The following is a 21,219-nucleotide window of genomic DNA, read 5'->3' on the forward strand; positions in this document are numbered from 1 at the left end:
CCATGAAAAGGAATGAGTGATGAATGCCATGTAAAATTCATCAGATTTTTCATGATTTTGACCAAGTAGTTGCATTTACAGGAATGTATTCCTCCCAAATGCTCATCAACCTTTATGCAATATTGTTTATAATTGGACAATATCTAAACAGCCCAGGGATACCAGTCACAGGGAATCAGGGAGAGAGTGGTCCAGTAACTTGGTATATCCAAATGAAGGGACACTTCATGGCTGATCGGAATCTTAGGTGGAAAATACACAGTGTATGATATTGTAGAAGGAGGGGGTAACATTTATGTCTCATTCATCCTCTTCAGAACCTTGCAAAACACTTTGCACATAGTAAGTCTTCTGTAAACATTTGTTGAATTATCTTAAGTATATAAAAATAGTTTCCAACAAAAACAGGCTTGAGGGCAAATATTTCAGAACATTAAAAGGAGTTATTTCTTAGTGATGGGATTATGTATGACTTTCATTTTTTTCTTTGTTTTGGAAATGGAAAAATATTCAGTAATGTGCATAGCACTCTTATTTATTTATTTATTTATTTTGAGATGGAGTCTAGCTCTGTCGCCCGGGCTGGAGTGCAGTGGCCGGATCTCAGCTCACTGCAAGCTCTGCCCCCCGGGTTTACGCCATTCTCCGGCCTCAGCCTCCCGAGTAGCTGGGACTATAGGCGCCCGCCACCTCACCCGGCTTGTTTTCTGTATTTTTTAGTAGAGACGGGGTTTCACCGTATTAGCCAGGATGGTCTCGATCTCCTGACCTCGTGATCCACCCGTCTCGGCCTCCCAAAGTGCTGGGATTACAGGCTTGAGCCACCGCTCCCAGCCAGCACTCTTATTTTTATATGCAATAACTTTTATTTATATGTTGGCTATTATGGATATTATATGTTGGATATTATGTTTGTTTATAAAAACAGATGTCTTAAAAAAATGAAAACACTGCAGAAAAGTATAAGAAAGAAACTGAGGTCACCTTGAGTCCTACCACTTAGTGGTGACAGCTATTACTATGTGGCACACAACCCCCAGCTCATTCTGTATTCGTGTGTGTGTGTGTGTGTCTGTTTCTACATAAGCAGTGTGTTAGTCCATTCTCAGTGTGTTAGTCCATTCTCACACTGCTAATAAAGACATAGCTGAGACTGGGTAATTCATAAAGGATAGAGGTTTAATTGACTCACAGTTCCACATGGCTAGGGAGGCCTCAGGAGACTTACAACCATGGTGGAAGGGGAAGCAAACACATCCTTCTTCACATGGTGGGAGCAAGGAGAAGTGCGGGAGAACGGTCTTTTATAAAACCATCAGATCTCATGAGACTTATTCACTATCACGAGAACAGCATGGGAAAGACCTGCTCAGCCGATTCAATTACCTCCCGCCGGGTCCCTCCTATGACACATGGGGATTATGGGAGCTACAATTCAAGATGAGATTTGGGTGGGGACACAGCCAAACCGAATCAAGCAGGTTCTTAGAAAAGGGTTGTCTTGTGACCTTTTCCCATGTTCTGTGTCATGCACAACTGTCTTTGTCAAGACAAGCAGATCTGTGCCATTTTAAATGGCTGCATGACAGATGGCAGTTTCGCAGATGTGCTGAATTCAACCAAGCAATGCTATGCTCTACTAAAGTCCATTTCACTTGTTTAAGGTTTTTCCTCTTATAATCAATGCTGACATATTTTTATAATAGAAAAACAACAACCAAAAATGCCTTTTGGTTTTAGGTTTGGGGATAAACATTTCAGCCCAAAGGAAACCAGCCCTGCTTGGGAAGAGAACCACTTTTAAAGAGCTTCATGATGACATTCTCAGTGTTTGAAGAAAGGCCGGGGTGCAGAGGGAGCAGTTTGGGGTGCAACACAGTGAGGCTCATAGTGGCTGTTTCAGGAAATAATATTTAGTTCATTGAAAAATGACCTTTACATTGAGCAGAGCCATCTCATTTGGAGAAGGTGTCCCTGCAGCATTTAGGGTGGGGAGGCGGCTCAGTCAGGGGCTCTCACCAATGGCTTGTGTTAGCTTGGAAAGGCCTCAGGTCCCTCTGAGAGATCCTGTTAGGAAAGCAATGAGGAGCAGGGAATGAGTTTTTGCAGCTGCTTCTGAGGATCAGGAGCCAGGCCCACGGGACGGGCAGCGAGAGGATGCGTTGAATGTTGAGACAGCCTGACCTGGTAGCAAAAGCCTGGCCTGCGGGTCAGATGGCCATGGGTTCAGATTTCTGTTCCGTCAGTTACCAGCAGGTGACCTTGGGAAGGCACCTAGCCTCTTAGAGCCACTCTCGTCTGTAAGATGAGCACAGTTACTACTTTTCTGCATGGTGTGAAGGTGTGCGTAACGCCAGTTCCTAGATGATGCAGAAAAGGAATCCACGTGTTGATCTTAGTGGAAGCAACCCTAGAACATCACCCAGACCAAACACTTTCTTTCTTTCTTTCTTTTTTGAAATGGAGTTTCGTTCTTGTTGCCCAGGCTGGAGTGCGATGGCGCGGTCCTGGCTCACTTCAACCTCCACCTCCCAGGTTCAAGCGATTCTCCTGCCTCAGCCTCCTGAGTAGCTGGGATTATAGGTGCCCGCCACCATGCCCGACTACTTTTTTTATATTTTTAGTAGAGATGGGGTTTCACCATGTTGGCCAGGCTGGTCTTGAACTCCTGACCTCAGGTGATCCGCCTGCCTCAGCCTCCCAAATTCCTGGGATTACAAGTGTGAGCCGCTGCACCTGGCCAGACCAAACACTTTCTAAACACCTGGAGGACAGGGACTTTGTTTCTCAAAGTAGCTGGGACTTGGGTTGAGCTCTTGGCCGTACCCAGAACTTTTGACTAAAGTTGGCTAAGTGAGAAGACTGGGCTGCAGGTGAACATGGGGCGTGTGTGTGCGCCTGCGCGTGAGAATGTGTGAGCAGGACAGTGTTGAGGAAGAGGTGGAGGCAAGCGGGAGCTGCCCCAGGGAGACAGATGGCAGAGGGGACGGCTGGAGTGAGGCCTGAGGGAGATTCTGCTGTGTGGGGCTCAGTGGGGGAGCTTTCTGGGGTAGGGAGAGCCTCACTCCTGGAATGGCCTGCCTTGGTGAGGCTGAGTGAGGCTGGGGGGTGCAGACAGCTCTTCAGGTGGGTCCAAGGTGGCCTTGGAGGGAAGGAGGGGCCCGGCAGCCCAGCATGGGGTGAGAGGAGGAGCCGTAGGCCTGGCCCCAGGACCCAGATGGTGGGGGTGGTCTCCCTTCCTGGCCACCCTCCTGCTCACTGCTACAGGACTGGCCTCCTGGCAGGCCCCCCATCCCCCTGACCCAGAGCCTCCGCTGGCCCTCAGTTTCTTCTCTGCTTGCTCTCTCCAGCCTTCTGTGATCTGGCCCACCTTCCCCCAGCCCTGCTTCTCACAGCTTCCAACTCTCTGGCTGTCTGCTGCCCTCTTCACCCCTCAGCTACTCCAGGCCTGATGCAGTGTGGTCCTCGGGGCACGTCTGCTCCCTCCCGGTCGTGTGCAGTTCTTCCTTGTCTTGGAGCCTCAGCTTGAGTCCCGTTTCCTAAGTCCTTTAAAATTGCATGGCCCTCGGTGCTCTCTCTTGCTCAGAATACGGACAGCTCGCAGGAGCCAGTGCCACCAGACGATAACACTGGTGTCCCCATGGGGCCCTTTGCAAGCGCAGGCCATGCCCTTTACTTGCTTATACTCTGTGCTGACCCTATAAGTTAGACACAGTTGTCGTCCCCATTTTATAGATAAGGAAACTGAGGCTCAGCGAGGATTCTACCTGAATAGCCTCTCTCCTTGACTAGTTTCCACATTCTTCCCTGGGTGAATGTCTCATCTCTCCAACTAGACTGAGCTGCATTAGTGGGCAGAAACCACGTTTTCGGTTTCCACAGCACTCGCAGTGGTGCACCCTGTGCCCTGCAGTTCCAGCGGGTTGGATGTCAGCTGCAAAGAGGGCCCAGCTTGTTGGGCCTTGACACAGACTCAACTCACAGAAGCCCCCAGCTCCACTGATGAGATGACTGGCTGATCCAGGGGGGAGGGCTCCTGGAGCAGAGCCCCTGGCCTGGGGGCTCACCCTGCTCACCTCACTGCTTCCTTCTCTCCTTCTTCCTCCAGGGAACTCAATGGCAACAACATCACTCGGATCCATAAGAATGACTTTGTGGGGCTCAAGCAGCTGCGGGTGCTGTGAGTACGGGGTGCTCCCTCCCACCCCACCCCCAGCAATGCCACGGTGGTCCTGGGCAGGGCCCTGGCTGTGGGTGGTAGGGTGGTGGACTGGCTGGGCCCCTCCACTGTGGAGTCGGTCTTGGCAAGACATCCTGAGGGGTGTCGGATGGGGTGATGTTGAGTCTTGAGTCTTAACTCACCATAAGATCCGACGTCCTGTGCTCTCAGGGTAGTGCAGGGATCCTAGGACCTCAGTTCTTTCAGAACTCCCACCTCTGCAGTTCTGAGGGTCTTTGGAGGAGCAGGGACCTCATGACCAATCGTCTCTGAGGTCAGAGCTGACAAGCCGCTGGGCAGCGATCTGCTCCAGAACCCCCTGACCTCTGCCCCTTCCCAGGCTCTGGGTGTGTCCCTTCTGAGTCTGGGGAAGCCCAGGCTCTCTCCAGGGATTCCCCTCCCCTCTGCCCCCAGGCCTCCAGAGGGAGCCTCTCACACTTCAGGCTTTTGGAAACAAAGCAGAGAAAGAGAAGTGTCTGGTGGCGTTTCCCCCCCTGCCCTGCCCCCAACGTCATCTGAGGCCCGTGCAGGGGCACGCAAGCCACCTGCTTGCGGATGGAGAGGGACAGATGCAGTGGGAAAAACATACTTGACTATCTCAAAAGTTATCAGGCAACAGTCAATCTGTTGGTGAAAAATGCTGCCCCACCAGCCGGATGCTCTGGGTTTCAGGGCACGTTGGCGGCAAGGGGACGCAGAGTCCCACGGAGCCAGGTGGTTCAGTTGGCGTGGGTACCCCACTCTTGTCTTCAGCAGATGGGGCCAGGCGGGGTGGGGGTACAGGCAGAGAGGGTGTTGTCTGCCAATTGTAGAGTGTGTTGCTGCCTGTGTGGGCTCTGCCCAGTTGGCACAGGCTCCCCTCCCCCGATACTGGCCAGTCCCCCCTGTTCTGTCCCTTGGACATGTGCCTTCAGGGCCCAAAGAGGCCAGGGCACGTGCGCCAGCAGCTCAAGCCAGCCTGTGCTGCCTGCTGCTGGGCCTGGCTCCCTGGAGGCTGATTGGAGCGGAGACATGGTGCTCGGGTGCCCCGCGGCCTTCTGCCCTGGCAGGCAACTTCAGAGGGTCAGGGGTTGCAAGTGTATTTTGCGGTGAGGTAAGATGCTGGGAACCCTGAGGAGCCCATGTCGGCGAATTTGCAAAGGTGTAAGGAAATTGGGTCTGCTCAGCCTGGGCGTAGGCCTGTGTGAGGCTTGGGCATGGCTCCTGTCTTACTCCCTTGCCAATGCTGCCCTGGCAGAGGTTGCCTCTGCCCCTCCGTCATGCCAGCTGTTGCTAGCAGCCCTTGTCCCACACCCTGTAGCTGTCCTTGTCTCTTTGCTTCCCCAGGCAGCTGATGGAGAACCAGATTGGAGCAGTGGAACGCGGGGCTTTTGATGACATGAAGGAGCTGGAGCGGCTGTGAGTCCTGGCAGGGTGCGGGCCAGGAGGGCGGGGGGCTGGCACGTGAGGGAACTGGCAGGCCAAGATGCTGCCAGGGATGAGGGGCACTCAGGGGAGGGGACCCCACGCCCAGCCTGCCTCCTTCAGCGGATGGAGCCAGGAGCAGCTGCAGCTGTGAAAGTGGTCACAAGGCATGGTCACAGAGAAACCTGGAGTGGGTCCCCACCCCACATTCTCCATGCAACTGTCCCTGTTGTTTTTCCCTGAAGATATGTGAGGCAAAAAATTTACATAATAATACAGAGGAAGTGAAATTTCTTCCTGTCATCTCATCCTGACATAACCGCTGTCCATTGATTTGTGTGTCCTTAAAGGAAGCTGTGGTGTGCCAAGGGAACCCATCAGGGAAGCCCCGGGGGGTTGGTGTCTTAGATGCACAGGGCCACAGTCCAGAAATGTGAAGGTGGAAGCATGTTCTGATTCACATGGTTTGTTGCTGAATAGGGCTTTTAAGTTTGAAAATGGGTCTTGATCAAGTTTTGCATTTCAGTTTCGCAATGATGAAAAAAAAAATGGTGGGGTGAGGTGGGGGATGGGCACCCATATTCACGGTGGTCGCCGATCACTTCCTTCTGAAAGTGGACTGGCTGTAGGTGTTAAGAGTCCTAAAGTTCATGCTCTTTGAACCAGAAAGTCTGTTTTATTTTAAGGAAATAATCAGAGACATGGCTAAAAATTATATATCAGGATATTAATTGCACTTTATTATTTATTTGTTTGTTTATTTATTTATTTATTTTTGAGACCAAGTTTTGCTGTGTCTACCAGGCTGCAGTGCAGTGGCATGATCTCGGCTCACCACAACCTCCACCTCCCGGATTCAAACGATTCTCCTGCCTCAGCCTCCCAAGTAGCTGGGACTACAGGTGCATGCCACCACGCCTGGCTAATTGTTTTTGTATTTTTAGTAGAGATGGGGTTTCACCATGTTGGCGAGGCTGGTCGTGAACTCCTGACCTCAGGTGATCCACCTGCCTCAGCCTCCCAAAGTGCTAGGATTACAGGCATGAGCCACCACACCCAGCCATTGCACATTATTTCAATAGAAAAAAATTGGAAATTCATTCTAGTGGATACATAAGATATAAAATCACATTTCTGAAGAACAGTTAAGGCCATGGGAATGTGCTTGCAATATAATGTTAAATGGAAAAGATAAAAAATGACAATAATATTACTAAAATCAATTTGCATGTAGACAGAATACAGGAGGAAGAAGACAACTGGAACCACTGACTCTCATTATAGTGAGTGGTGGATTATAGGTAACTTTATTTTTATTCTTTGTGTTTTTCTCTTTTAATGAATTTTCTTATGACAAGTTTATTATTATGATTATAGCTACCACCACTCTATGCCAGGCCCCTGTGGCAGCTCTTTGCCTTATATTATCTCATTTAATCCTTAAAACAACACTGCTCTAAGTGGTATTTCACAGATGAGAAAGAGAGGTACACAGAGATTAAGTCACTTGTCCCCAGTTGTGCAGAAGAAGGGATTAGAACCCAGATCATTTTGCCTTCAAAGTCTGAGCTCTTAATGAAGATGACCTGACACCACACCTTTCTTTTTTTTTTTTTTTTTTTTTTCCAAACAGGTTTTCACTCTTCTTGCCCAGGCTGGAGTGCAGTGGCACGATCTTGACTCACTGCAATCTCCGCCTCCCGGGTTCAAGCTATTCCCCTACCTCAGCCTCCCGAGTAGCTGGGATTACAGGTGCCCGCCACCACACCCAGCTAATTTTTTATATTTTTAGTAGAGCCTAAAACTAAAACAAAAACCACCAAAAAAACCAACTAAAACTGTTGTTTTAGTAGGTTTTACCATATTGGGCACGCTGGTCTTGAACTCCTGACCTCAGCCTCCCAAAGTGCTGGGATTACAGGCCTGATCCACTGTGCCCGGCCCTTTCATTTTTATATTAAAGAAAATAAGATATTAAATAAAAGGAAAAGAATACGATTGCCTCGTTGCCTTCCTACAGCCTGGAAGAAAGCAAGGTGATCTTTCTTTTGTGTTCCACATCCAGGCCTCAAACGAAATGATAAGAAGCCCACAGCTAGACCACATGTCGAATGCTGCATTTGTTTTCTTTAGAAGACAGAACAAAATACATGTTAATGACCTGGCTATAAGGGGCTGATCTGTACCTGACCCAACCTGGCTCCACCGCCGGTGCCGGGAAGGAGGGGAGGAGGGAAAGGGTCTGGGGGGTCGAGACATGACTCCAGTGGGTGAGTGGCAACTTCAGCCCTGCAGGCACCTTCTGGAGTGGTCAGTTCAGTGGCCTCCCACTGAGTTGTTGGAGACCAGTGTTGCATCAGTTAATCATAAAAGGTGATTAAAGTGCAGAGTCATTAAAAACCACACATACCAGCCAGGCACGGTGGCTCATGCCTGTAATCCCAGCACTTTGGGAGGCCAAGCGGGGGTGGATCACTTGAGGTCAGGAGTTTGAGACCAGTCTGGCCAATATGGTGAAACCCTGCCTGTACTAAAAATATGCAAATTAGCCAGGCACAGTGGTACGTGCCTGTAATCCCAGCTACTCCAGAGCCTCAGGCAGGAGAATCACTTGAACCCAGGAGGCGGAGGTTGCGGTGAGCCGAGATCATGCCGCTGCAGTCCTGCCTGGGTGACAGAGCAAGACTCTGTCTCAAAAACAGTAGCAACAACCACAAAACCCCACACACATCTTAGACATTTCATTTTATGTTAAAACATAGAAATGTGCATTTACTAACCCCTCTTCTGTATTTTTGGCCAAGGTCTTTCTCTTTGGTGTGAAACACTGGAGTTCTTTCTGTGTTGTTTGCCTCGCCTAAACCACACACATATACCATGTTTATGATTTTTGGTTTTGGTTTCTGGAAGGTGGAGTGAGATTTTCCAAAGGACCTTGGGAGCAATCTGGGGGAGTATTCCTGATTTTTAAAGTGACACCCACCCCCCTGCGCCACCGTCTTTTACTTAATTCAAGAGCCGTTTAATTATCAGCTTTCCTTTCATCGAATCTTTCTAAAGCATTCCACTTAGTTTTCATAGAGATGACTCTTTTTCCACTAGCATTTCATTCATTTATATAATAGGTAATTAAATTACAGAGTTAGAATGACAAGTGCCTCTGGCATAAACAGGTTTGGGAGTGGACATAACTGGTTCTTGTGAGCAGTTATAAACTCCAGTGTAGATGCAGCAGTGTGCAGTTGAGCTGGCCGTGAGGGATCAGGACTTTGTGGCCTCAGCGGGTCTGCAGCTGGAGAGGAGTGGAGTGTCCCCGGTCACCCTGGGAACGGGTCTGGCACTGTACAGTGGCCAGGATCGTACCATGGGAGCAGCCAGGATGGGGAGTAGAGAAAGGCAAGCTTCAGGATCCCACATCTACCATTCAGTAATGGCTTGGGCGAGTCACTTACCTCTTGGTGTCCCTATTCTCTCATCTTTCAAAGATGAGCAACTCAACAAAGTCAGCAAACCTATCTTGGGTACCTATGAAGAGCCAAGCCACGTGGCGAAGTGGTGGCAGGAAACCTTTGTGAGGGGTGTTTGTTGGGAGTCACAGGGTGAGTGCACGAATGCAAAGTGCTGTTGTCACTTTCAGGAGAAAGAGGCCCACCTTTATGCCCTGCTTTCCCGCCTGCGATGAGCTCATGCCCCTAATGCGTTTGCCCCTTGCCTGGCACATAGTAAGGGCTGATTATGACGGTGGCCACGACTACTGTTATCATTCTCAGTAACCTTCATGTCCCTCGCCATGTGGAGTCCCTTCTTTAGTGTCCTTTAATTTTCCATTTTAAGCTAGGCATTGAATCATTTTCCTCCTAAATAATTTTCAGAAGCAGAAGTCAGAAAAATGAGAAAGGCTTGAGGGGAAAACAAAACCAAACCAGTGGTTATGAGTCAGCGTAAATACAGGATTAATTTACTGGACCAAGGATAAAGAATTTGGAGCTATCTGATGTCTACTCCTGTTGCTTTAAGGATTGTATTGGTGTTTTTTTTCCCCCCAAGGCAATGAAGTGTTTCCCTAGGAGCCTGCCCTTAAAAGTAAACTTCCAGTGGGTCTCCAAAAGTTGATTTAATTGTCTGTACCATGGGGAACACGGCAGTGCCCAATGTGGTGGCAATGGCCTTTCTCACATAGTAGATAAAGGACAACCTTCTAGGAGATAACCACAGACCAGTTACTGCTGGCTACGTGGAATTAAGGTTTTCTCCTTCCCTCTGGAAGAAAGCTTTTGGCTGAGATGGCTTATCATACAGTTGTCCCTTGGTATCCATGGGGGATTGGTCCTAAGACCCCTCAGACACCCCTGGGGCTACAGGCCTGGGCTACTTTCCCAGTTAATTTTTTTGTATTTTTTGTAGAGATGAGGTTTCTCTTTGTTATTTCTCTTTGTTACTCATGCAAATCTGAAGCCCCTGGCCTCAAGCAGTCCTCTCATTCAGCCTCCCGAAGTGTTGGGATTACAGGCAGGAGCTATTTGACATGTTTTTTTTTTTTTTTTTCTTATTGAGACAGGGTCTCACTCTGTTGCCCAGGCTGGAGTGCAGTGGTGAGACCTCAGCTTACTGCACCCTCCACCTCCCTGGTTCAAGTGATTCTCCCACCTCAGCCTCCCGAATTGCTGGGATTGCAGGTGCACACCATCATGCCTGGCTGAGCGGAGCATGCATTTTTATTTATGATAAAAATAATCAATAAAGCTGTTTTCTTTTTTTTTTTTTTGAGACAGAGTTTTGCTCTGTTGTCTAGGCTGGAGTGCAGTGGCACAATCTTGGCTCACTGCAACCTCTGTCTCCTGAGTTCAAGTGATTCTCCTGCCTCAGCATCCCGAGTAGCTGGGATTACAGGTGCCTGCCACCACGTCCGGCTAATTTTTGTATTTTTAGTAGAGACAGGGTTTATAGGCACCCGCTACCACGCCGGGCTAATTTTTTGTATTTTTAGTAGAGATGGGGTTTCACCGTGTTAGCCAGGATGGTCTCGAACTCCTGACCTCAGGTGATCCGACCGCCTTGGCCTCCCAAAGTACTGGGATTACAATTGTGAGCGACCGTGCCCGGCTGCTATTTTCCTTTTGAAAAAAGACCCAAAGCAAACAATAAAAAAAGGTGAAACCTCTGTTAAACCAAATGTGGATGAAATCAGGGCTGTGTGGCCATTAGGGTATGTCTCCCATTTCAAGTATAGTCAGGTTTCCAACTCACAAAGGGAGATAGCATTGGAATCAGTGCCTTAGAAACCACACAGCGCTTGCAAATGTGAAGTGATGATTATGATGCCTATGGGAAGAAATAGTGGAAGGAGAGGTGCTGGTGAGGGGCTTCCACAGACACTCTATGCTTATCCTCCCCGTGTGCTGAGTGGTGGAATCTCCACTTTACAGATGAAGAACTGAGGCCCAGAGAAGGTAATTTCCCTGGGATGCTACATGGACCCTGTTAGGTTTTGAATGCTGGACCTTCTGCTTCGGAATCCGTCTGGTGCTTTCTGAGAAGTCCTTTGGATTTCCTGGCCGTCTAGGTAATTTCCAATTCTTCTTCTCTTTTTTAGGCGTCTGAACCGAAACCAGCTGCACGTGTTACCGGAACTGCTGTTCCAGAATAACCAGGCTTTGTCAAGACTGTGAGTGACATTCTGTGGCCAGAAAGTTCTCCCTATGGTTTTGTCTCTCACCCTGTGGGAGGCACAGTGTTCGGTCAGTGGGGCCTGGATGTTCCCATGACCTTGACCCCGTGCTCCTCCCCTGGCAGGAATGGTCCAGGGCATCAAAGGCCGGTCCCTTTCTGTAGGAAGGTGCTGTGCAGGGTATTTCTCCATCGCAAGCACTTGGGAGAACCCACAGTTCATCCAGATTTGTGAGCTGCCGCTGACGGTGTGGGTACAAGGGTGTTCTGCCAGCAGGCATGCTTGTGGACGGTGATGCCAGCCTTTACAGTGGCTCATTCTTACCCATCTCTCACTGCACCTTTGCTAACCAGCCTGGAGCTGAATATTTATTCATTCAACTAAGCCCTTCTTGAACCTATTTCTGTTTTCAGCTTTTTCTACCTTTTAGGGTCATGAGGTCTGTAAGGTTATTAACCATGGTCGTATTTTTATTTGCTGTCAGTGCACTTCTTTCAAGTTTAAAGGATAGTTGCTAATTCTGCTGCACCATGATTTGCCACATGTGTCTGTAATTTTTCTACCATATATTTCATTTTATGGGAATTGGGTTGGACAAGACCTTTTAGATTATCTAAGGAATCTTTTCTTCAGCTCCTTAGCATATGGTCCCGCAGTCTTTGCTTGGCTACCTCTAGTGATGGGGAGCTCAACACTTCTGCAAACAATCAACTCTATCACTGGACAAATAAGTAAATTAGAAAATTTTTAACTCTGGGCCCTAAATCTGCTCTCCAGTAACTTATATTTTTCTTAGCTTTGCTTTTTATAATTACCTGGCTTTTGAAGAGCTGTCAGATTTTTGAATTTTGAGTTGTGAGGTTTTTTAGTTCCCTTAATTATTGTCATTAATAATCTTAAGAACCACTGGCGGGGCCTTCTGCATGCCTGGCACGGCACTACTGGTTCGTCCTTGAAGGAGCTTATGGGTCAGTACCTAGGTAGAGAAAGGGGTAATAAGCAATATATGGAAGACTGAGGGGTGTGGGTTGGGTGGGAGGTGGCAACCTAGGGTTACCTGAGTGCTAAGGGGTCTGACCATGGGCTCCTAGAGTCAGGGGCTTGATTTTGTCTCCTCTGATTAAACACAGCTAGTTCTTTCTGCCTCTGCCATGATTTCTAGACCTCTCTCCAAGCCCAGTGATCTCCAGAATTTGTTGTTGATCTTACCTTCCAACTTTTATTTATTTTTGAGACGAGATGTTGCTCTGTCACCCAGGTTGAATACAGTTGCACGATCTTGTCTCACTGCAGCCTCAACCTTCTGGGCTCAGGCGATCCTCCCACCTCAGCCTCCAGAGTAGCTGGGATTCCAGGTGTGCACTGCCACGCCCAGCTAATTTTTAAATTTTTTTGTAGAGACAGGGTTTTGCCATGTTGCCCAGGCTGGTCTCAAACTCCTGGGCTCAAGCAATCCACCCGCCTCAGCCTTCCAAAGTGCTGGGATTACAGGTGTGAGCCACCGCGCCTGGGCAAGCTTTTATCTTTACAATGGAACTCTGATTTTTAGTCTGTTGGAATGGTCTTTCTGATCACTTCCTGTTGCTTCCTCCTCCTGGCCTGGAGGCCACTCCACAGTGACCTTTAGTGATGATCTTTTTTGCTGATCTTTGTCATCACCCTTGGGCTTGAGTTGGGCCTTCTCCAGTTTTCTTGTAACTGATAGGTTGCCCAATCCATTGTGTGCCAGGCATACACAGTGGGTGCTTAATTTTTCCCTACTTCATTGTGAAAGGCAGAAGATTCTTCCCAGCAGGTGCCTTCATGGTAATGTCTGTTGAACCTGTGGGCCATGCACTGGTCTATGTGGTCCACGCTGTTGCTGGCCACATGCAGGCAGCTGGCCTTGCCCTGCCTTGGCCCCAGCAGCTCCTGTTTTCTCTCTACTGTTCTTTCTCTGCTGACTTGCAAGTGTTATCACAGCTCTGCCTTTCTGCAAAAATTCGTCTTGAATGTCTTTTCTCTTGGTCTCAGTTGTGCAGTTCTTTTCCCCTCCTACATCCTCTTAACCTTTCAAGCTTTTGTCCTTGCTCTCCTGGCATGATTTGCCTCCTTGGGTCCCTTCTCCTTCCCATAGTGATCCGCTGCCCTCCAGCTTGCTGGGATCAAGGCATATGTATATTGTATAGTTGCCATCAAGCTCTGTGTGCCCACTTTCACTCTCCCTCATTGATTTTAAAATCTCCAAGACCCATCATGTGAATCTGAATGCACCAACTTCCAGCCCTTTACTTGAGATCATCTCCAGCCGTATTCATTTTTAGGGGGGAGCTAACTTCTTTTGTCATAACCTTCCACCTGCCCTTGGGGGTAAAGGATAACTCTGCAGGGGACTCCCTCCCTTCTTTGCGCGAGTCCACCCTTCTCTTTGGACATTGGTGCCTTGCACACCCCTGTGTTCCTTCCTGAGGAAAGTGACAACTTGGCTGCCTCCTTGGCCTGTGTCTGGGAAACTTGGATCCCCCCTGGAATGGAAGGTGGCCTGGGAAGCAGAAAGTCAAGGGTCAGGTGGTCCTGGGCTTTTCAAGGTGTAACTTTGGGTGGTTTAATTGCTCAGAGCCCATTTCTGTTACCCATACATGGTAGGACTAGCAAGAGTCTGAACTGGGACTGTGCATGTAACATAACCAAGCCTGCAGCTGGCCCTCAGCGGATGTTCATCCATCATGCCCCTGATAACTCAGGGTGAGCAAATAGCCTCTCGGTGAAGTGGCTGCTCCTGTGCTTGATGTCTTGTCTGACACATGTGGCCATGAGGCAAGTAATGTCTCCCAGTGTTACTGCCAGTGAGACAGGTTGGAAAGAGGAGGTGACTTCCTGAGGGTCAGGATGAAGCCCTCTAACTCCGAGCCCCGCCCTCTTCATGGTTTCGTATTTTACAGGAGTCCTAGAGGAAAGGACATCTACATTTTAATGAGTATTAAATAGCCAGATTCTATAACCAAAGGCTGGCACAAGGAGATTAATTCAAGGAGCAAAAAGCCATTGCAGAGGACAGCAGTCTGTGGGACACCTGCTCTTGGCACCCTATGGGGCTGGGAGCAGAGGCCTCTAGACACATTGGGAATCCTCATTGCAGTGGTCCCAGGCCAGCTGCTTTGGGGAAGGGGCTGGTTGGCAGCCAACAGAGGGACTTCCAGAAGGGCAGTGGAAGTCTTGGTGGCCCTTTGGAGGATGTTTCTAGGCTCTAGAGCCAGAATTTCTCCCTAACACTTACTGCCTTTTCTTTCCACACATCAGGTCCTTAACTCTTAGCAGGAAACATTTCTCATCCAGGAGCACAGCAGGATTTGGGTGAAGGCAGACTCTTTTCGTTAGCTCTCCTCTTGACATTTCTTAACCTCATCTGTAAGCAAGGCATGCAAACCAAGAGGACTCCTGCAGGGCTCTGGGAGGACTCCCACACAGTGTGCCCTGCTTAGTTTCCACTGAGGCCAAGGCATTTGGTGGCCTCCAGGTCAGGCCATCTCAAAATGGGCACTGTCTGGGGGAAATGATTCAACAAACCTTATTCATCTGGTTGTTCGTCCCTGGTGTCTGGGCTCACCGGGTCACCTTGGAGATGGTTATAGGGAAGGATAGAGGAGCAAGTGTTTAAAGATCTACTTGTTAATATTCTTCTAATATTACTGTGTATGCATCCGCCCTGGCCCATTCTATTGACCTGAGCACCTGGCATTCTAAAGTATCTCTGTTAACTCCCAGAGTTGGTCTGGCCAAGGAGTACTCGGCACGCTTGGTTCCAGAAACAGAATACCCTGCCGGCTGGTGATAGTAAAGGTGGAGGTGGGGTTTTGTAGGGGCACAGCTGGCAGGCTCCCAGAGCAGGAGGTGAGATCTAGCTGGCCCTCCCAGGGACCCGCACTGAGATGTGAGGGCTGTTTCTAGTTCTTTCTGAATATCTGCTTTATTGTCCTGCTCTTTCCTGCAAACCAGTGTTCTGGGCTCATCAGCAGCATCTCAGTTCCATCATGACTCGGGTCAGCCATGGTGCCAATTCGCCTCCTACTTCCTGTGACCTCAGAGCTCAGATCCATACAGTGTCTCAGGCCCCAACTCTGGGTTTCTTGGAGAAAGAATCTGATTGGCCCATCTTAGGTCAAGAGATCACACCAGACCAGTGAACTGTTGGCGGGGATTGTGGGATCCACTGGTGCAGTGACACTATGGTGCCCACCCTATCTCGGGAGCTGGAGGTGGGACCTATTCCCTTAGAAGGCAGTGCCTGGCATTCCTGGTCTCTCACTTGTTGACCTCCCCTTTGCTTTGGAGGGATCTGTTACTAATCCTTCCCATCTGGAGCAAATTATGGACTTTCGTGCACAGGCTGTTATGCTAAATCAGCATGAAAATGGGTTTGAGAGAGACCAAATGTGCTGGGTAAGGCGTGGTCACCAAGTCTGTAGGTGGTGGCACAGCCCATATTTCAGTTGATTTTGTCTGTGTGGCCTCCAGAAGTTAAAATCCTGTTAGGGGTTATTCTGCACTGATATTTCACCTGCTGTGGGGTTAGTCTGTCCATTTCTTTCCTATGCAGGATCTATGGCTCAGAGAGGTGATTTGCCTTGGACCACAGAGCAACTTGATGATAGGGTTGGAATTAGACACCAGGCCTTCTAGGGGCCCTGACGAGCCTGAAAGTGGTCTTAAACCTTGACCTAGGAATCTCATATTTGGGGATCCGCCCTAAAGAAATAATAAAACATGAGCACAGACATGTTCGTTGCTGTATTATTTAGAATATTGGAATATAGAATAATGAAAAGAATATGGAAATAACATATATGGCCAACACTGGGGCATGATGAAGTAAATGATGATGTATCTACTTGATGGAATATTTATACAGTCATCAAAAATGGCCTTTTTGAAAGATGTCAAGTAATGTAGATAAATGTGTTTGATATCAAAAGCCAGGATTCCAAACTGCATTGACAATATGACCACTCGATAAATCACTCTAAATAATGCATGAAAACATATCTGGAAAATGCCAACAGGGATTGTCTCCGGGTGGCTTTTTTCTCTTCTGCGGCCCAGATGTTCTCTAAGAAGCATGTGTTATGTTTATGGTAGGAAACCTCCCAGTTTTTAAATAAGAAGTGAAAAGCCTGTGTTGTCTGAGGTGAAGTGAATGCCTGTGATATGATGTTGCAGCACTTCCTTTAACCGAGCCTGTTTGCTCTTCTGTGAGGTACAGATAGTAAGGGCTGGCTGCCTCATGGGACTGATGTGACAAAGAGAGCTGTGACACTCTCTTGTGTCAGACGTGAACACTGTGGCATGTGGGAGGTGCCCAGGAAATGTCAAATGAGTCCACATCAGGGCTACTTTGGAGGGTGGTGCAGCCCCGGGGTGACCTGCACCTGGACCTGTGTCCCGTGTTGATGTCGGCTTCCTCCGTCCCTTGTGCCAACTCAACCTCACCACTCTTAACTCACAACCATACCCCCAATTTGCAGGGACCTTCCCCCAGCAGGGTTTTTTTTTTTTTTCTTGAAGGGCTTAGGTGCCCCTGCAGAGACACCCTGAGGAGGCTGTGGAGGGAGGCTGGCATGTGGTGGGCAGGAGGGCCATGGCCTTGGCACAGTCAGTGCCTGGGCTGAGGATGTGGGAGATCTGCTTTCTGTCCTCTTGGGCACTTTCCTGAGCAGGCTGGGGAGAGCAAACGTGGAGCAAGTAGGTGATGCTGCCCTGGAGGCATTTCTTGGTGCCCTGAAATTACAGATGCATTCTGTACTTCCTCAGGGATGCCCCCATTGAGGGTGGGGCTGGAGTTTCTGCACAGCAGCATTCACACCTCTTCAGAAGAGAGCACACCCTCTTCCCCCACCCCACTGCAGAAGTGAACCTGCCCTATGACATCCTTCACTGCCTCGCTCTCCCAGGGCCTCATGAAAGGTCTCAGGGACTGCAATCATCACAGTAATGGTTAGAAAGAATGGAAGGTTATTGTGTGCCAGGCTCATGCTAAGCAACTTACAAATATACCTGATTTCATCATCAGAACATCTCTACAAGGTCAGCACTTCCCGAATTTTGTAGATAAAAAAAATGCAAGCTCAGCGGGTTTGTGACACACCCAAGGGGCTAAGCCAAATGAGAACCCCAGTCTGTCTGACAGTAAAGCTCATCCTTACATACTACCCCTCACCTCCTCACCCACCCACCTCCTTCACCTGTCCACCCATCTGTCCATCCACCTAGTTATCAACCACTGCCCTTCACCTCCCATCTACCCTCCCACTATCTACCAATCCATCAGTCAACCCACCCATCTCTCTCCTTACTCCTGACCTGTCCCTCCATCCCCCATCCCCTCCCATCCATTCTCCCATCCAGCACTCCCCACCCACTCACCACCTGCCTATCCATCCACTCTCCCACCCCCATCCATCAACCCTCCCCCTCCCCCCACTTACGCATCTGCCAACCCACCTATAAACCCAGAGACCTGTCTATCCCCCAACTCTTCCCCACCTTCCTCCACCCCTGTATTCACTCCTCCTCACCTTCCATCTGCCACTCACCACCCACTGATCCAACAGTTCCTGAGGGCCTCCTGTGGGCCAGGCTCTGTGTTGGGTACTGTGAGCCCTGGGAGTGATGTCTGCGTAAGACGGATGAGTGTAGCCCTGCCTCTTGGGAGGTGACAGGTCTATCATCAGTGCTTTTTGAGAACAGCCTGCCGCCCTCGGACCTATCAGTGGGTTGGAGCGGGTGGGGGCAGGTGCTGCACTGGCTGGACCTGTCTCTGCTGCCGGCGGGGGGGCAGGTATACCCTGGTGGCAGGTTACCTGGGTTTGGGAGTCAGCTCCATCTCCTGACAGCGAACCCTCGGAGGATGTGGAGATGTTGTGTTCATGGGCATACATAGGTGTCAAGTTGAGGGTTAGAGGGATATTGCTTCTCACAGTAGTGAAACTCAGTCTTCACCAGGTTCAGGTGGGGAGCAGGGTGTCCGCCCGCCACGCAGGCCTCCTCCTTGGCCTCCGATCTGGGGAGGATCTCTGCTGCTGTGCAGCCCTGCTCTTGCTGATCTCCTCCTCATCCAGAAGCCGCTTCTGGAAACCCAGTTCCTCTGGGCTTCCTTTTAGCCTTGAAACCAATATGTGTCCTGACAAGATTGACCTTTTGTGTCTCTGTTGAGCCTGGAAGGGGTGGGTGTGGGTGATTAAGGGCAGCCCAGGGCATTTATTTCCCCTTATTTATATCCCTGCTGTAAGGACCACCATAACTCATTAACAGGGCCCTGGTGGTTGGAGAGGCGTGGATGTGAGATTCACAGGAGCCCTGTTGAAGAATGCCTGACCCTATCGACCCTGTCTCAAGCTGGGTTTAATTAAACTGTCAGCACTGGTCAGAAGAACAAAGCTTCCCTTCCCATCTCGGTCCCCAGCCCCCATCAGAGGCAGGAGGGCATTCTCCGCTGAAATGAAGAGCTGTTCAAAATGGATCTGTCTTGCCTCTGAGGGAAATTACCCAAAGCAGGAAGGTGACCTCGCTGTTGTGATGCATCCATGCCAGGCAGCAGAGCTGTAGAATTGAGCCAGGAGTGCCCCGAGACACCAGCACACGAGAAGGGGGCTCCCTCCCCAGCCACCCCTCCCCAGCCAGAGCCTCCTTCCTGCCAGAGTCCCCTGGGGGCTCCTTAAGATGGCTGTCCATCACTCCTTAGACTTCCCTTTTCCCAGAAAGGAATTTCACTAGCTTTGTCCTTCAAGATATTAAGATGTTCCTGGCATTAATGGTAAAAAGGAGCTTCCTTGGTTAGACAATTCGGGGACGAGCTGGGCCAAGCAGAGTCCTTTGTCAAGGACTATTCAGCCCGTTTAACATGCTCATGTGCACCGTACAGCTCCCAGGGCAGAAGTGGAGTGTTGCGTCTCCCAAACATATCTGACCGTGAATCTAAAAAAATTTATTTTTGCAGGGAATACCTTTTAACATCTCATGGGCCTAGTATTAAGTAACTTGTGGAAGTCTCAGACAGTAAGAATCAGAGCTGAGATTCAAACCCAGGCCCACCTGACCCCAAACGCACATACTTACCTTCAAACTGTCAGTCCTTGAACTAGAGTATGATTAAGAGTTGTCTCAGTGGGGAGTTCATTAAAATTCAGATTCCCAGGGTCACACTCGTCAGAGATTCTGAGTCAGTCAGTGTGGAAGGGCCCAGGAATCTGCATCATCATCAAACCCCTCTTTATCTGGCTCATGCTTGAGAAGCCTTGCTCCCCATCAGGCATGGTGAATCTTAGGAGGGGCTTCCTGTTGGGTAGAGCCCCTCTTTGCTTCTGCCCCACCCGGTTCAGTGTTAGAGCCATGCTAAGTAAGCGAAGGCCCCAAGCGCAGACGCTTCACCTCCTGCAGCCACACAGAGAACAATTTGGGGATTATGAGTTGGCAATTATGGAGCACTCTGGATTCTCGAAGTGCTTTCCAATCATTAAATCTGCGCCTGCTGTCAAGGCTCAAGTGAAAGAGGCGAGCGTCCCACTGGGCCGGCACGGGAGTCTCCGGGAAGAGGGCGGCCGGCCTCAGATTGACATCTACTTGCCAGAGCGGGCTGATGCGCCCAGCATGGGTGAATGTCCTAGACACAGCCCTGGTGCCCGGCTGTGGGCTTTGAATCCGGCTCTGCCCCTGCTGGCTAAGAACCACACAGGGTTTTACAAATGTGGACATCCGAGGGAGCCCGGGGCCTGAAGGAGGGCCACGGGGGGTGGCGAGCGGTCAGTGGGTCATCCCGAGAGAATGCCCGGCAAACGCGGGGTGCCCTGCATTTACAGGGGCTCAAAGGCATGAAAAGCCACTGGTCCTCTCCTACAGCATTACAAAAATCAGTGTGAGACAAATGGAATTTGTAACCATTGAGAAGATTCTGAATAGAGAGGCGTGCATGCAGGAGCGGGATCTTATGAATAACTTTTAGGGAGTTGAGGATTTTAGAAAATCATTTCAAAAATTATACAAATATTATTTGTCAATTAAAACATTAAAAATAAAAAAAGTTCTTTGGAAGAATACAATTTTAAAAAATTATGAAAATAATTTTGCTAGAGAGTGAACATTTGAAAAATAGAGAAAAGCAGAGAAAGATAGGAGATAAGGTATTTCGTTTTCTAGTTAAATAAGGCATTTAAAGATTGAGCTAACATGCAAAATTTAAAAAAAATAAAGTTTAGGCCGGGCATAGTGGCTCACGCTTATGATCCCAACACTTTGGGAGGCTGACATGGGATAATTGCTTGTGGCCAGGAGTTCGAGGCCAGCCTGGGCAGCATAGCAAGACCCCGTCTCTACAAAAAATAAGAAAAAATAGCTAGGTGTAGTGACATGCACCTGTAGTCCCAGCTACTCAGGAGTTGAGGTGTGAGGATCGCTTGAGCCCAGGAGTTTGAGGTTATAATGAGTTACGATTGTGCCGCTGTACTCCAGTCTGGGTGACAGAGCAAGACCTTGCCTCAAAAAAAAAAAAAAAAAAAAGAAAAAAAAAAAGTCTAGTACCAAAGCAATATATAGTTAGTTTGTTAAGCACTCATGTGCCAAAAACTTTATGTGGATTTTCTCATTTTAATTGTCACGGTCCTGTGCAATGGGTGCTATTATTTTCCCATTTTTACAGGCGGGAGAATTGAGGCACAGGTTAAGTAAACTGGTTGCATAGCTAGTTGTTGGCAGATCCGGGCTTGGAGTACAGGGAGTGTCACCCCAGAGGGTGTGCTCTTCTTCACCATGCTGTACAGCCTTTTCATTGTAGAAAATGGGAGAATAGGGAGAAACAGGAAGAAGAAAGAGACTGCTCATGAGTCTTCTGGGAAGGTGGTTTCAAGGTATTGAAGGGTATGGGAGACACAGGAGGGTGAAGAGGAAGAACTGGACTCCA

The 21,219-nt window shown here is 49.1% G+C and overlaps 1 protein-coding gene across 2 annotated transcripts in view; it reads left to right on the forward strand.

Moving 5' to 3' along the window:
* SLIT1 (slit guidance ligand 1) overlaps positions 1-21,219 on the forward strand; it is a 186,967-nt gene that overhangs the window by 17,496 nt on the left and 148,252 nt on the right. For both annotated transcript variants that reach the window (XM_023206301.3, XM_023206302.3), the window contains exons 2-4: positions 4,109-4,180; positions 5,546-5,617; positions 11,217-11,288. In XM_023206301.3, the coding sequence (XP_023062069.2) occupies positions 4,109-4,180; positions 5,546-5,617; positions 11,217-11,288 (216 nt within the window). The remainder of the gene's footprint in view (positions 1-4,108; positions 4,181-5,545; positions 5,618-11,216; positions 11,289-21,219) is intronic.

The sequence above is a fragment of the Piliocolobus tephrosceles genome, chromosome 9 (genome assembly GCF_002776525.5).
Source record: "Piliocolobus tephrosceles isolate RC106 chromosome 9, ASM277652v3, whole genome shotgun sequence".
In the NCBI taxonomy this organism is placed as follows: Eukaryota; Metazoa; Chordata; class Mammalia; order Primates; family Cercopithecidae; genus Piliocolobus; species Piliocolobus tephrosceles.